General features: G+C 38.5%; 1 protein-coding gene across 4 annotated transcripts in view; it reads right to left on the bottom strand.

Moving 5' to 3' along the window:
- Dip2c (disco-interacting protein 2 homolog C) overlaps positions 1–16,671 on the bottom strand; it is a 221,672-nt gene that overhangs the window by 29,618 nt on the left and 175,383 nt on the right. For all 4 annotated transcript variants that reach the window (XM_013504713.1, XM_013504714.1, XM_013504715.1 and 1 more), the window contains 2 exons: positions 12,870–13,038; positions 10,506–10,676 (listed from right to left, as the gene is read on the bottom strand). In XM_013504713.1, the coding sequence (XP_013360167.1) occupies positions 10,506–10,676; positions 12,870–13,038 (340 nt within the window). The remainder of the gene's footprint in view (positions 1–10,505; positions 10,677–12,869; positions 13,039–16,671) is intronic.

The following is a 16,671-nucleotide window of genomic DNA, read 5'->3' as shown; positions in this document are numbered from 1 at the left end:
TTGGGAAAAATAAGCCAATGTCATCTCTACATTATCCTAATTCACAAGCTTTGTTATAATTGCTCAAGATAGTTTTTAAAAACAAGGAACAGTTTAAAATCTGTATAACTGAGCTTCATTTTCTTATCTACATGTAGAGACAACACAGTGACTGGGGGCCCTGTAGGTCTACATGCTAATGAAGAAGAGGCCACACAAGAAGAGTTAAATTACAGATGTTCCCCAATTTCAAAAACTCTAAGGTTTTCTGAAATCCCCAGCCCCCAAAACTCTAAGGTTAACAGTGTTAAAGATTCGTATTAGAGGAGTCAGGGATACAGCTTAGCGGCACAAAGGCAAGCCTGGCAAGTGCAAGGTCCTGTTCCCAGTGCAAGGTCAGTTCCCAGTACCAAAAAAAAAAAAAAAAAAAAAGATTCCTATTAGGGAATGTAAATTTAAAAACATCTTCGCATTGCTGAAAACTGTATGTCTGGATGCCCTTAAATAAGGAGGTCCCTAATACATACAAATGCCCCTAAATATTTAAAGATCACCAAATATTTGCAAAAAGATCCAGGGGGAAAACAAAATTACTATTTGTTTATTTATTTATTTATTTTTCCTGGTACCAGGAATCAAATTCACAACCTTGCGCTTGCCAGGCAGGTGCTGTGCCACTGAGCTAAATCCCCAGCCCTCCAAATTTCTGTTTAGATACAAGGATAAAGCAGTTTTGAAATTTAAAGTTACATTAATCAAAAAAACCAATTTATTTTAAAATTCAACTGTATAATAAAAAGGTTATGAATACCACATTTCATTTGTTCATTGATATAAAAGTATTACAATAGGTAAGTGCTGTATCAATGAGCTATATTCTGATCTCCTAAGTAAATACATTTAAATCTCAGCAAGAGACATGTAGACTCACATCTGAAATACCAGCATGGACAAGTGAAGCAACACTTATTTTAACAATGAACTCTTTACTACTCTGATTCAGTGACTAGTATTATCTACTCTTAACACTTAGTAATAAACTGAATAGAAATGTATGAAATTAGCAATTCCAAAGGACTGATACGAGCGTTTACATAGTGTAGTAGATGTCTGAGATGAGAAAAAGCACAAATTGTCTCTATATAAACTTCAGATTAAAAGGAGAAAGCTACAAAATTTGACTACTTCTCTGTATTCCAATTTACAAAAGCATTTCTCTATTCTCATGAAGTTGTGAGCTCTGGAAATGCTACAACTGAGAAGGGCTTCAGTGGTGTATTCCATATGACCTTTTCAAGCTGTTTCCCTATGACCTGCCCCTACTCCACACCCTATAACAAATCCTCACCGATATTGGGCTCAGAACAGGAAAACTTATTACAATCCTGTGTCCCTCTCTCTTGTAGCCAACCAGGTCTCTTCTAAATGTTCTGTGGCAGGGTCTTCACCCTCACAGCTTCCCGGGCTAGAAGACACTTCCCCCTTGCTCCTGCCACCTCTAACTCAGTTTTGGGAATTTAGCACAAGTCAGCATTTGCTTACATAAGTCCCAAAGAGGCCAGGTGTCCATGGGCCACACCAGACCATGTTCCACAGCCAGACAGGATCATCTGCACAACCTGTGGTTAATGACTGCCTCTCCTATGAGTGAGGAGGTACATAAGGACAAGATGTTTGGTAACTGCTTTCCTGTCTCCTCCATGGTTGGCAATAATACATGGCAAAGAGTGGACTCTCAACAGGTGTGTGCGAAGTGCATGAGGAAGCGACCACGTGCTAGCACACTGATTTGAACAGCATGACTTTCCTTTTTAGATGTAAGATTTTGCAAGTGCTCACTTCTGCTTGGCACACTGTCTGAGCTGCAAGACTCATTCCTAGTCCTCATGCAGTACTTCCCTCACCCAGCAATCTACTGGCTTCTTCATTCTTCAGGGAAACATTTATGATATACTCACTGCATGCAAAATCTTGTGGCAGAAACTGGAGATACAAACATGAAAAAGATACATGATTTGTAAGAGGCTTGTAAATGGGTATTAGACAAGACTATGGGAAGGATGAGCTAACTGGAGATCAACTTGGACAGCACAAACTTGGAAAAGAGGAATCAAGGTGGTCAGTCCAGTAAGATGAAAGGTACAAAAAGACCAAAAGGGAAGCAGATCTGGATGGAAGTCAGGCAGGCATTGTGTACCTAGAGGCAGGGTAGATGAACTGTAGCAGTGAACAGGGAGAGGCCAGAATAGCAGGAGGGAAGGTTGCTTGAAACAACCTGTTTCAAGTGTTGCCCAATTTTTACTGTGATTTCTCTTATCTATGCCTTATTAGAAGCATACTGTTTAATTTGTAAATAGCTGGGGATTTTCCAGCCACTTACTGTTATTGAGTTCTATAATTCCATTATGGACACAGAATACACTCTGTGTGACTGCAGTCATTCAATATCCATCGAAACTGCTTTAATTCTTTTTTGGGGGAAGATGCTATGTACATTTGGGGAAAATGTCAACTTTGCAGATATTGGTATCATACTCCACTGATGTGACTAATACCATAAGCTGGGAGTCTTAGGTCACAGAAGCTTTATTGTCTTGTAGTTCTGGAGGCTAGGGGGCTGACAATGTGTCAGCATGGTCAGCTTCTGGAGAGGGCACCTCCCAGGCCTGCAGATGGCTGTCTTTTCTGTGTGCTCACACGATCCTTCCTCCATGTGTACACAGAGTGAGTGACCTTGATCTTTTGTCCTCTCATAAGGACACCAATCATATAGGATTAGGGTCTCACAACTATGACCTCATTTACCCTTTATTACCTCCTTATATGTCCTGTCTCCAAACGCAGTCACATGAGGGGTTAAGACTTCAATACGCTAATTTGGAGGACATGGGTAGGCACAATTCAACCCATAACAGTTGGGTACTATGTTTTTTTATCTTATGAAAAAAATAAAATTTCCTAAGAAATAAGAAAATAACAATAGTTAATACACTGTGTATCATCATCTTCAAAGCACTTACTCAGAGTAAAAGACATATACCAAAGGGGTTCTTATAAGAAACAGGTAATAACACAGAACTTTCTCTTCAATGAACTAAGATAAATTAGTAGAAAAAATGAAAGAAATCAGCATATATATGAAAATATTTTTTGAAACAAGAGGATAGGTAATTTTGGGAAGTATTTAAACTTCTTTTTACTTCACATGCTTAAATAGCACATGGTTTCTCTTATGTGAGAAACACAAAATATACACATAAAAATAAAGAGTAAAACAGAAGACAGAAAAATAGGACACAGTGTTCTTCAAAAGCCAGTTAGATCAACTTATGTGTTCAACTCTTTTATATGTTTACTGATTTCTCCTTTATGTGTTTATTGATATATTTTATGAATTGATAATAGAGAGGTAGTAAAATCTCCAACCAGGCCTGAATTTGTCTTTCTCCTTTCATTTCTGTCAATTTTGCTTCATGTATGTTGGAGCTCAGTTTTGAGGTGCACATACACTTAGAAAATTTTGCTTTACTGATGAACTGACATCATAAAGTATCATCATCTTCTTTCATAATGCTTTAGATTTGGTAGATCTGCTAGTAATACATCCACACCAGTCTTATAAGAACTTGGCACTGACTTTCAATTTATCAGGCTATACTGAAGTGTGTTTCTGGTAAACAGTATGTAGTTGAGTCATTTTACATCTAGAGATCTCTGCTTTTAATTCAGCTGTTTTGTTCATTTCCTTTCTTCTCCAATTTTTCCACTGTACTATGCCACTGTAATAATTTTACATAGATATTCCCCCAAAGCCTCATATATTCAGGTATGGGGATTTTGAAAGGGGATTAGATTATTGGAACCGTATAGTTTACTTGCTACTAGGAAGTAGGGTCTGATCAAAAGAGATGGGTTACTAGGGGGGATGACCAAAAGAACACATCTTCTTTCCTGGGTCCTGCCTTCTCTCTCTGCTTCCTGGCTGTCACAATGGGGGCAGCTTTCCTCTGAGAGTTGCTTCCATTATGCCTTTTTGCCTTAGAGCCAGTCAACTATACATTAAAAAGATGAGCCAAATAAACCTTTCCTCTAAATTGTGGGTGTTGTGTTCCAGAAATAAGAAAGTGACTAAGATAGATTTTGGTACTAGGAGTGGGCTTGGTACTACAACTACCTAGGCACATGATTTAGAAGCCTTTGAAACTTGCTTGTGGGAACAATGGTTTGGAGAATCTGGCTGGAGAAACCTTAGAACGCTAGAAGCCAAGCTTGATGAGAAATTTTGATCAGAGATTGGAAAACCAGAAGTATGGATAAAAAGGCTGACAGTAAAGACTGCTCAAAAGGTTTCAGATGGGAACCAGAACTCCACTGGCAGTTGAGACTCTAGGCTTATGTGTTATGTGGGTTATCCTATGGTAGAAAATGTATCTACATTTTGCTCATGTCCTAAGAATTTGCAGGAGACTGAGATTAAGTGTGGTGGGACAATCTATATGGCAGAAGAAATTTCAAAGTAGCCCAAATATTTGGCTTTAGCAAGGGTATTATTTATTGCTTTTACTGAGAAATGGGACCCAAAAGCCCATTTAAAGTGCCAGGGATATAGCTCAGTGGCATAAGCGCCTGCCTGGCAAGCACAAGGTCCTGAGTTCAATTCCTGGTATCAAAAAAAAAAAAAGTTTTTAATTTTCCCAGAGGGAAAGGGTTTGCCAAGATGGTGTCTTCCAGAGCAAAGTCCCCGAAAAAGATTAGAAACACAAGTACTTTGGATCAGGACATACAAAAGATGTGTTGAGAACATCCTCAAAAATAGGCCTGACATTCTACTAGCAAAAGTTAAAGGCTCTGCTCTGAGAAGAGAGTCCCAGGGAACTCTGTTCTTTCTGGGCTGAAGGAGGAAATATTTCATAGAGTTCAGGCATTCTGATACTCAGAGGTCTCCACAGCCATGATGGAAGGGGGCCTAGCTATTACTTGAGCTGGTAAGAGACAATGGCATCATCCACCTGGTGCCAAGAATACAAGAATTATGAGGTGAAAGAAATTTCCACCCCAATTTCAGAAGAAGGCTTGGGAGACTAGGCAGCTTCCCCGAGGGAATAGTATGTAAAGCTGTGAGAGTAAAGCCAAAAGAGACCCTAGAATTTGGAGAAGCCATGAATATGAAACATCTGTAGAAAGCTGCAGGCAGTGAATGGAGTTGCCCCCAAAGAGAAGCTATGAGGGCTGCAACCAGCAATGGTGTATGGGCAGAGCTGCCTGGGACATGCAGGGCTCACATCTGACATCTTCAGTAGGGTGCTAAAGATGGCTCTACAGGATTTGATGTTTGTCCGGCTGGGTTTTGGACTTGTTTTGATGCCTTTCTTTTCTATCCTTCTATTTCTCCCTTTTGGAATGGAAATGTTTATCCTGGGCCATTGTATGTTGGCAGTTTTTACTTTCTCAATTTTACAGAGACTGACAGCTTAAGAGTTTGCCTCAAGTCTCAGAAGAGACTTTGGACTTTTCAGCCATGTTAGAACTGTTAAAATTTTGGCAACTCTTAAAGTTGGACTAAATACATCTGCATAAAGAGGTATGCAAGTCTTTTAGGGGACAGGGGTGGAATGTTACAGTGTATATCTAGGTGTCTTCCCAAAGTCTCATGTACTCATAGGTGGGGCTTCTGAAAGGTGATTAGATTATTAAGGTGATATAGTTGACAGGAGGCAGGCTCTTTTTAGCATCTTGACTAAACCATTCCACTGTTTTCACTTCTGATGTGAACTTGGTATATTCTTATTATCTCTGTCTCTGTAAATGTCTTTATTTCTACATCACTTTAAGAATCCCTCTTTATCATAGGCTCTCAGCATTTTCACAGCGATGTGTCTATGGAGTGTTTTCTTTTTATTTACTCTGCTTAGAGCTCATTAAGATTTAGAATCTGGGGGTTGACATTTCTTATTGATCTTGGCCATTATGTCTCTGAACTGTTCTTTTGTTATCTTTTCTCTGACTCCCTTCTTATATTTCTGAAGAATAACTGTGCCTGTGAGAAATATCTTCTCTGACAGAGGTTAATAAACAAGTGACACTATTTAACAGTACTAAAAGAATTTATGATAAAGCTAATTAAACTCAAAAATCACAATTTGATTTTTGTAATGTCCACTTTTATCATAAATTCAGCAAACTGAATTTATGTCATTTTTATAGCTAATGTTTCTGGGAGGTGTCATTCCTAAAAATAACAAATGGCTCATACTTTTAAATTTCCTTTGCTTTTTAGTTCATACCTCTATCAATTAGGAAAGCTCATTTAATTTCTCTGGGCCTTAACTGCTCTCTCATTAAAATGAAAGGACTAAATTTTACCCTGCACGAGTATAGGAGGCTGTTATTAGATGCTCCCTGAATTGAAGGCTTCAATGCATTTGTTAAGGGATGTACTGGTAGATTTTCTCTTGTTGTTTTTTTCCTAGTGTGGATTTTTCCTCCTCCCCATTTGAGCTGAAAATGCTATTAGAAACTTGAAAAGCAGTACACCCTTGGTTTTCATTTGCAGGAAGTGTTACAAATAATAACTGGGTTTTTATTTGGTGGAGGTTCACATCACAGTTCACTTTGGAGAAAGTTCAGTAGTGCCATGTACTTCTTACACAGGGGACTAGACTAACCAAATAAGTATTCATTTAATTTATGCAACTCCTACTTAAATGCATAAGACTGGGGGTTAAAGCAATCAAATTTCAGGACTTTTACCAAATGCATCCACCATCAGAATGACTGTAATGGAGAGAGAGGGTTCTGTGCCTGCAGAGAGTCCTCAGTGAATAACTCTAGGATGTGGTAGAAAGTGTGGAGTTAAGTGCAAGGGGTGAAGAACCATGGGAATTCACAGGAAAAAATCCTTATAAGGGGAGGAAACGGAAAAGTGTTCTTAGGGGAGCTGGAGGAGAGGTATGTGAGGGTGGGGTATAATCCATTTCAGGTGCAGAACAGTGGAAGTCTGGAAGCCAGGAAGAAAAGGCACAAAGGATGAGGACATGGCAGAAAAAGTACTTTAGTATAAAGTTGGACAAAGCAGGGAGAGCTATGCCTGATGCAGGGTAGTGAAAAAGCAGAGCACTATTAAGGAAGGCTATTTTCCAAGTAAAAACAAACACCTAATTTTCCTCTGCATAGCTTTAAGGTGTCGTATGTCAGATGAAAACAAGAGTGCACCGCAGTGGCTGAGCAGCACTGGCCACATGCATATGGTTTCCCTGTCAAGGGTTCAATGCTGCACATTACCACCATCAGGCCTATAAAGTTCTACAACAAAGACAACCTGTGTGCTACAGAACAGCTTTCTCCAAAGACTAAGAAATCCTCTGAGAAGCCAGACCATTAATTCTGTAGAATACTGTCCCAGTTGTGCTCTTTGATTAATCAACAACCTATACCACAGAGATAAAAATCTCTTCCCTCTTCTAATGGGGCTGCTCTACCTGGACTTCAGAATCACACCGAAAGTTTGTGGAGGAAGAGGGCAAACAAAGCAATGCAGAAAACCACACTTTCAAAAACAATGAACCGGCTGGGGATTTAGCTCAGTGGCACAGCGCCTGACTGGCAAGCGTGAGGTCATGAGTTTGATTCCCAGTACCGGAAAAAAACAAAACAAAACAAGAAAACAAAAAAACTCCAAACGAACAAAAAAAAACAAAAAACAAACCAACTGCAAACAAATACTCCCACTAAGGGATTTCACATGATTCTGGTGCTCCAAAGAGAAAAATGTAAAATTTTCAATGCCTTTAAACATTTAGGTATTAAGCTAGAAACACACAAAATATTTTAAGTTTTTACATTTTAAATTTTGTGCATCAAATGATTAATGGTAATGATCTCTGGGTAGATGGAATTGTGATTACTATTTTTCTCTATCAGCTAATTTGTATTGTCTGATTTTTGTTTTTAAAATTTTTTTATTAAAAAAGAAATTAAACATATAAAACTCAGAAACATTTCAGATTATTTTTTATTATTTCACATTTATTGTACCAAGATCCACAGAAATACGATGGGGAATAAGAGATGGGATTTTGCCCTGCAGATGTTGAGCTGCATCTGCTCTGCTTGTTTGAAAGCAACATCATGTTTTTTATTTTTGCAAAAATTAATATAAAACGAATGTTTTGTTATGGCTTGTGTTTAGCTGCCCCCCCTACCCCTGGCTAAAGCTTTAAATGGTCAAGGTGGGATTTTTTTCATAGGTGGTTGGACTAGAGGGTGTGATGCTGGAATTGAATGGTGCAGTGCTAGGGTGAAGAGTACTAGGAATAAGGGTGTTAAGGCTACTCGCCCTGAATAGCACTGATAAGATAAGAGGGGCAGAAAGACACTGTTAAGGTTCCTTACTTGCTTGCTTTCTTCTGCTTGCCATGGGCTGGTTCTACTCTGCAATGCCCTGCTGCCAAGCTGCCTTGCCTTGGAGCCAGCCAATTACGGACCAAAACCTCTATAAACTGTGAGCTAAATAAACCTTTCCCCCTTTAATTATTTGTCTCAGCAACTAGAGAAAAGTTAAGACATGTTTTCTGTGACCAGCCCTGCCACTAGGCTTTTCTGCTTTCTGCTGCCCTAAATTTTTGCGTAGTTCCACTGCTCCCAAATATGGCACACTGCTGCCATGTCACCTGTTAGAGAACTTCCTCTGCCACTAGCCCTAAAAATACTTCCCCATACTCAAGTCATTCCTCATCCCTTTGTATTCTTTACTAAGAACATTACATTCACTCTCTTAAAAAAGCTATGTTTACTATCTTTCCCACTATGAGATATGTTTGAAGATGGCAAGAACTGTATCTTAAATTTGTTTGTGGTACACGTGACCTAGGATGACAGGAACCTAAAGAATGGATGAATCAACCCTTCTGAGCTGCATAAATGTGAGTGGTTATGGATAGCTGCTCTGTGCCCCACTGGGATGTGACAGAATATATGCAATGTTACCTTTTTAAAAGAAAAGAAAACTTGTTCATTCTGAAGGACATCTGACCCAAATGGTCCTGGCAAGAGGCTGTGAGCTTGTTTCTTTGTAGGATTTTTTTTTCCCTTGTGATACTGAGGATTAAACTCAGGGTCCTGCATGCTAGGCAAGTGCTCCACCACTTAGTTACACTCCAGCCCTAGTTTTTAAAATTTTTTATTTGGCCTTTAACTTATGATCCTCCTGCTTTGGCCTTGTGAGTAGCTAGGATTATAGGTGTGCGCCACCATGACTGACCTGTATAATGCACTTTAGTCAATTCATCTGTACTATCAGACATTTTAGTATGTCTAACTTAATACTAACCATTTGGAAAAGAAAAATCTGGCTGAAAATGAGTTCAGAATAGAAAAAAATGGAAAATGTACAATATACTTTAAGGCTGTTAATAATGTAAAATAGGACCCCAGCTCCTGACTAGTAATAGGAACTTTAGATTTAGTAGTCATGTTGATGAGATTACATCTATAAAAGGATATATTACTCTCTCCTATGAAAAATTTATGACTTAGTATTCTTACAACACGTATTTGTTATATATCCATCTGGACCCGGAAGGGCTCACTATACTACATCAAAGGGAAGGAAGATAGGAACACCCACACAAAAGATTTATAAAAGCTTTTTGCAGCTACTTTTTCTGTCATAGTCTAGTAGAATCTGTCACAAAGTGTACAAGGTGGAAACAGACAAGAAATTGTTTTCCCCCCATAGCACTAGGGATTGAACCGAGGGCTTCTGCAACACTGCTGTCCTTTGTAAAATTTTTTATTTTGAGACAGGAGCTCACTAAGTTGCCCAAGTTGGTCTCAAACTTGAGATCCTCCTGTCTTAGCTTCCCAGAGTGCTGGAATTATAGGGGTCCACCTCCTTGTCCAGCAACACAAGCTTGAGGCTCACCCAGGCAATGATTGGTATAGAATAATCCCCACAGACTGATCTATGTTACATTCAAAGATCAAAAAAGAAAGGAAATAGTGAAGATGGTTAAGAAGTAATGACAAAAAAAACCCCGAATGTTTTGAATGTTTTGCTAGAGTTACATTTCCAGAGTGCCTCTCTTATACCTGTAGCACAAAAGTGTAGCTTTGTCATTACCAACCTGTTATTCCAGCAGCAAATTCCCAAACCTGCTTATCATAGTCAAATTCTCCCTACAGCAATTACTCTTAACTTGCATGAGATTAAGTAAATGTTTTTCTAATATCTAATCTTTAAAAAGTCTGACAGTAGACAGCCGGGTAAAGTGCTACTCCTGTTACAAAAGTTACAATATTCCAGAACAGAGTAAGTGTTATGAATGCCAGTTATGAATAATGAATACAAATGGAGCCTCCAATTACAAAAGAAAAAGAAACAAGTGTGTACCAATCACATGCATTTGATTAAAAGATGCAGTTCTAGGCATCAGCCAAGGAAGATAAGGTTGGGCAAGTCTGTGCTGCATACCTGTCATTTAAAGTTACTCTCGACTCAGGCACTGACTGGTTTCTGTGAAACTCACCTGCAAGCAGATTGCCAGGTTCACTCTACAGCCAAAGGAGGTGCTGACCGCCCTTGGATGGAGGCCCAGGTCTTTGAACAGTTTGGAGAATGACTGTGTGAGCGCAATTCGAGGTCGTTCTTCTGCCACCACCACACAGGTCCTTACTCTTGACAGGTCCAGTCCTCGTGCCTAGGAATAAGGACAGTGACACTAGTTCAGCCTTCGAAGTGCTCAGCTAGGTGTAAGCCGGACAACCATTCACCTGAAATCCCAGAGGGGCAGCAGAAAACTCAACACAGCTCTCTATTTCCATGGTATATGCATTACTAACCACTGCAGGATGTTAGTGTTCAAAAGATTCACACAGACATTCTAAACATTAATGAAGCCCTTGAAACATATTTTAAACAACAGTAAGAATCAATATCAAGAAGCATTATGAGGAAGAAGGTAGAAAAAAATCACTTTCTGGTACAGAAGCACAGGGTCTGGAGAAAAGGAGGACTTTGTGTGCACCGCCATGAGCATGGACTAATGAGTGCACACTGCACTAAAATGAGAAAACTTATGTCTTTAAGAATGCAACAATGCCAGGCGTGGTGGCACACACCTGTGATCACAGCACTCGGGAGGCTGAGGCAGAAACATCACTGTGTGTTCAAGGCCAGCCTGAATGCAACACTAAGATGTTTGTACACCATTATAATGATAGCTCTCCACTTATGTCCCCATGAGATATATGAGATCAGATAAATTCTCATCACCTACATCTCAGTTTCTGTGGTAAGCACAAGTGCATCTCAGTTTCTATGCTACATTGAGCCAGTAAGGTAAACCAGCCAAAATCACAGAAGGAGGAATTCAATGACTTGAGCATGAAACTCTTGTTGATACAAGTTAGCAAGTCTTGGGCCAAGCTGAGCGGAAGGATGCCAGCGACATCACTGAAGGTTGTCTTATAGTGGGAACCAGAGCTAGGTATTGAAACCATTTGGTCCCTCAAACACTTCAAGATGGTTCTTGGCAGAGACATAACTGACAATGGGAAACAAATAATTCAAGATTCATTTTTTCAGGAAGTGAAACCCAAGGTCTGGGTATTGAACCCAAGGCTTTATGCACATAATCTGGAGATGCACCACTGAGCTGTAGTCTCAGCCCTCAAGACAACTTTAACATTAGAATGGGGGAAATACACACATAGAAGAAAAATTTAAATATAGGTGATACCAATCACATGTTCATACATGTAATTATTTGAGAAGAAGCACAGTATGGGGTTTTCAATGCTGAGTCTGGAGCAAGAGATTAAAAATTTGGTTCTAAGTTTTTCAAGTATAGGAAAACAGGAAGATTGCTTAGTTTCCCTGAACTCAAGTTGCTCATCCTTAAAATGGAGACAATACTGGTTCCTAATTCAGAGAGCTATGGTGGGTTACATGAATATGCAAAATGCGTGGTAATCATTCAATTGTGGCATTATTCTACTTCAGTTGCTTATATGTCTACCAACAGGAATAGTCCATAAAAATGTACTCACTGTACAATGTCATATAGATAGACATATTGTTTTGTAACTTTTCCATATATAAATATTTAACTTTAAATAATTATATATTTATGTAACTCAATATGAAAGTTACACTTTGTTTTTCTGTTCAAGCCTAATGCATCAGGTGAGAGTAGGAAAACTAAATGTAAATATGATCAATGTATTGCTTCAATATCTGTATGTATATAATTCACATGCACCACACACAAACACAATCTGTAAAGATACAAAGGCACACACACTAGACATACAAACAGTGAACAGTACTTGGAATATAATCAAAACAGGTCATATGATTACTTCCTCTCAGTTACCTAGAATTAAAGGCTATATAATTTACTATGAAAATACATTTATCATACTTACATGGAGGTAAACACTATTATTCTTACCTAATAGCAATCATATATGTATCATATTTATGAAAACCCACACAGTTTACTTGATGGTACAATGAGTGTACAGACCTCCAAATCCGGGTCCCCAGAACAACCAAAATGAGTGGTTCCCCCTCACATCGCCCTACTGAAACACTCAATATCAGACAAACTTCACTGAAAAACTTAACTCACAAAACAAACAGCAAGTTTATGATCTTTCAAATAGAACTAGTGGAATTTAAAACATTAATAAAATGTTTTACACTCCTGTTTACTACTCTTCAGGGCAGTGGGAAACTAGGCACAATTAAAAACTTCTTTTTGCACCTGAAAACAATCTGTAAGCCTCAGGTGGGAGACCTAACCTTGGCTCTTTGGTAGGACTGTCCTGAGTACATCCATCCGTCAGTGCAGACTGGGGGTTAGGAGGCAGGGTACGGGATTGCTTACCTTGAGGGATTCTGTCTGTGAGCCCAGGCCCTTGGTACACAGCTCCATTACTGAGTAAGAGCAGAATGTGTCCCGCACTTTGTATTGGCTCACGGCGAGCAGCCACAAGGCTGGGTTGGTCTCCAGCTCAGAGGGTGGGATCAAGATGGACTGGTGCCCAGAGTAAACACTGCAAAGAGATAGGACAGGCCATCAGGGCAAGTGCTTAGCAAGGTGGGGAGGGAGGGACACATTCATCTCTGAGAATCGTTAATTTCCATCAAACCCCTTCTGTCATTTGGAAGATGGACAGTAAAACCAACTCTACAAAAGGAAATCATGCTTTTGAAGACATAGTCAAAAAGCACATAAGGGCTATAGGAATAATATAGAGTCATTGCTATTTTCTTTCCTTATTTAAAACATTTAAAAGCTATGACAGTGTTAGGTTTCTTTTGATGCTGCTATATTAACAAACCAAATCCTTTTTCATAGGATAGATACAAATATCACATTTTGGCAGAACGTCTAGAAGTTCAGAATAGGTGTTGCAAACCACAGGTGTTGCTCAATTTTATAAATACAGGCTTGTTTAAGGGGCTTTGGGGGGTCAACATCACTACTGATTTGTTTAAATACGGTCTATAGCAGCTGCGGGCTGAGTGGTTGCTAAAACTTTATTAAAGGGGAATATAAGAAAAAAGTGGGCAATCATGTTGTCAAAAACCAACATGGAGGATAAAAGGAAGAAAATTATGACCATTAATGGAAGTCCATCTTTTAAAGTTTTGATGTATACTTTAAAATGGTCCAAAGTAAAAAAAAAAAATCTGAAGAAATCATTAAATGGAAGAACTAAAGAAAATATACGTATTTTTTATCTTTATATTAGAGAAAATATTTAGAGCAAAGAGGAAAATGATAGATTGCATATTTTAATTCACCATTAATTGATGTGTATTTAAAAAAATAAAGTACTTGCCAAAACTATTTTAATGGCCTTATTTATTCATTGGTTGGTTACTATGAATTAACAGTAATATGTGCCATATATTATAATAAAATATGGCAAATAAATCAGCTCATCATATTTAAATGAAAGAGATTTCCTAGCTATATAAAAACTCATAAATGAAACAGCACATCAGGCCTCATTAAGTATTAAAAATATTTCTTCTTTAATGTGGCCAATCTCATTTTAAAAATTTTAGGACTGTGTGCAAAGAAGCCAACTGGTTAAAAAAAAGTAAGGAAATAAAGCTGTCCCACAAAATGTACTTTAAACAGGGCCCTTTGTATGAAAATCTGTTCTTTAGTAATAAGACAAAGGGCATTTGGGGGCAGGTTTCTATTTCTTTCTGTATTTCTCTATTCCAAATTTCATTTATTTTTGTTAAAAGGAAATATAGCTAACACTGACATTGCTGTGGCCTTTTCAAAGGCTTAATCATTTATGAGGCTAGGCTCATCAGGGAAGAATATCAGCCCTCAAATAATTATTCTGCTGTAAATTGGTTATTTTTGTCTTCACTTTAAAAACTTTTGTTGTGTTATAACATATAAACTTCTCCATTTTAACCATTTCTCAGGTACACTTCTGGGGCATCAACGATGTTCACAATGATCTACAAACATGAACCCTATTTCCAGAACTTTTTCTTTACCACAAACTGAAACTGTATCAATTAAGCAGTAATTTTCCATTCTTCTCTCCCCCAACCCCTGGTATTCTCCACTTTATTTTCGGTGTCTATGAATTTGCCTTTTCCAGATACTTCATGTGAGTGGAAGTGTACATTTGTCTTTTTCTGCATGGTTTATTTCCGTTAGCATGTTTTAAAGTCCGTTCACACTGTGACACGTTTCAATCTCCTCCAGTTTTATGCTTGGAGAATATTTAATTGAATGTATGTATCACATTTTGTTTATCCATTCAGCCACTGATGGACACTGGTGGTTTTCACTTTTTGGCTACTGTGATTAATGTGGCAGTGGACACTGTCATACCGTTATCTGTTCACGTCTATTTCAATTCTTTTGGGCATAGACCTAGGAATGTAATTTCTGAGTCACAATGTAATTTTCTGTTTCACTTTTTAGGGAACTGTAAAACAATTTTCCATAGAATTTTACACCCTTGCTAGTGATGTACAAGTATTCCAATTTGATGTGGACATTCTCACCAATACTTTCTATTTTTAGTTCATTTAAAATTATAACTACTGTAGTGGGTCAAATAGTACCTCACTGGGCTTTTGATCTGCTTTCTCTATGGAAAGATATAAATTATTTTTATAATCACTATATCAAAATCAGTAAAATCCCACAATGATAACACAATTCTGGTAAGTGCTCACTAAGATTCGTCCTTAGGAAATTAACTTGGGTTATTCAATATAACTCTATGTTAAGGTTATTCATTAGAAATCAATCAGTACACAAATGTATCTGCATAGACTGGCACATTAAAAAACTACATATTACAAGTAATTTTCCATCAAACAATATCTCTGTACAAGTTCAGCCTTGCTCTTAATGTCTGTGAGAACGAGCTTTTTATCCAGACCCAAGGTGTCTAACTTAGAATGCCAGTACATGATCAGCTTTCCAGCATGTCATTTATTTTTTCACTTTTGAGACACACCTTATTATTCTCCAAATAGCCTTCCATGATACACACCATGGGCCTCAACACAAACCACGTCTTAGCTCCAGAAATACACCTAAGGGACCAACCTATGTCTCTCCTGCTCACACCACACACAAGACCTATGTACTGTTCCAGGACACCTGCTGTCCCAGTTCCAGGGCCCACCACTGCTAATATAGATACAATACCACTCTCTATTCCTTCCTGAGACCTTGCATAAACAATCTCACCCCAGCATTCCTTGCCTAGATGTGGGTGGCCTCTCATAATGCTTACAAGGAGGAGGACATGCCCCCCAGGCTGATGTTGCTGGAACTTGTTTTGTTACTTGTAGGTCACTGCTTTTCAGTCTTGGTTACCGCCACTTCTATAGTACCCCAGAATCCACCTACAAAGTCTAGGTGACTTTGAATTAGATCCTTCCTTATTAGTTAATGTGCCAGCTCCAATTAGAAGTCTCAAGGCAGCATTGTGCAGGAAGAAATAAAAATAAATGGAAAGTTTAATTCTCCTAGATGGATATTAAATGAACAATCTCAGGGCCCCAAATAGGGTCATATACCAGGTAACAGCCTGCAATCTAACAAGCTTGCACATTATGTATCTTATAAATCATAATTGTCTACCAGGAAACATTATGTGTCTTTCCACTCTGGGAAGCAAAAGAACACAGTGTTTCTATTAACATCAAATGTTATTCAACTCATTCATGAATAAGGTTAACAATACTATCCTCAATTAGATTTTTTATAGGCTTTTTATTGCAACTAAATTTAAGTAGTTACTCTTTCACACTAAGGGCTTACATTTTCAATGCCAGGTACCAACATGCTTAATAACATTTGAGCCTGCATCTTAGGGAATAAAACCTAAGGTTTATTAGGTACAACCTTATGATGATTTTCTTCTTAACACTGACAATGTATCATTTCCATATTGTTGCCAAGATTTTACTTAGTAAATGCTACCACAGGGACATTCAAAATAAAGAAAACTAAATCTAAATAACACGTTACTAGCTTTCTTAAGAATACACATCAAGGGACAGCCCCCCGCGCCTTGCGCCCAGGCAGCCAGTTCTCCGAGAGCGGCAGGGCTCCTGGGTCCGAGAGTGGGCCGGACTCATACCACCGCGATTCCCAGCCGAAAAGCGCGCAAAGAGCCAGGTAGGCC

Source organism: Chinchilla lanigera, unplaced genomic scaffold, assembly GCF_000276665.1.
Source record: "Chinchilla lanigera isolate Chin_1 unplaced genomic scaffold, ChiLan1.0 scaffold00091, whole genome shotgun sequence".
Taxonomy (NCBI): domain Eukaryota; kingdom Metazoa; phylum Chordata; class Mammalia; order Rodentia; family Chinchillidae; genus Chinchilla; species Chinchilla lanigera.
The sequence above is the reverse complement of the archived record's forward strand: the minus strand, read 5'-3'. Positions and strand labels throughout refer to the sequence as shown.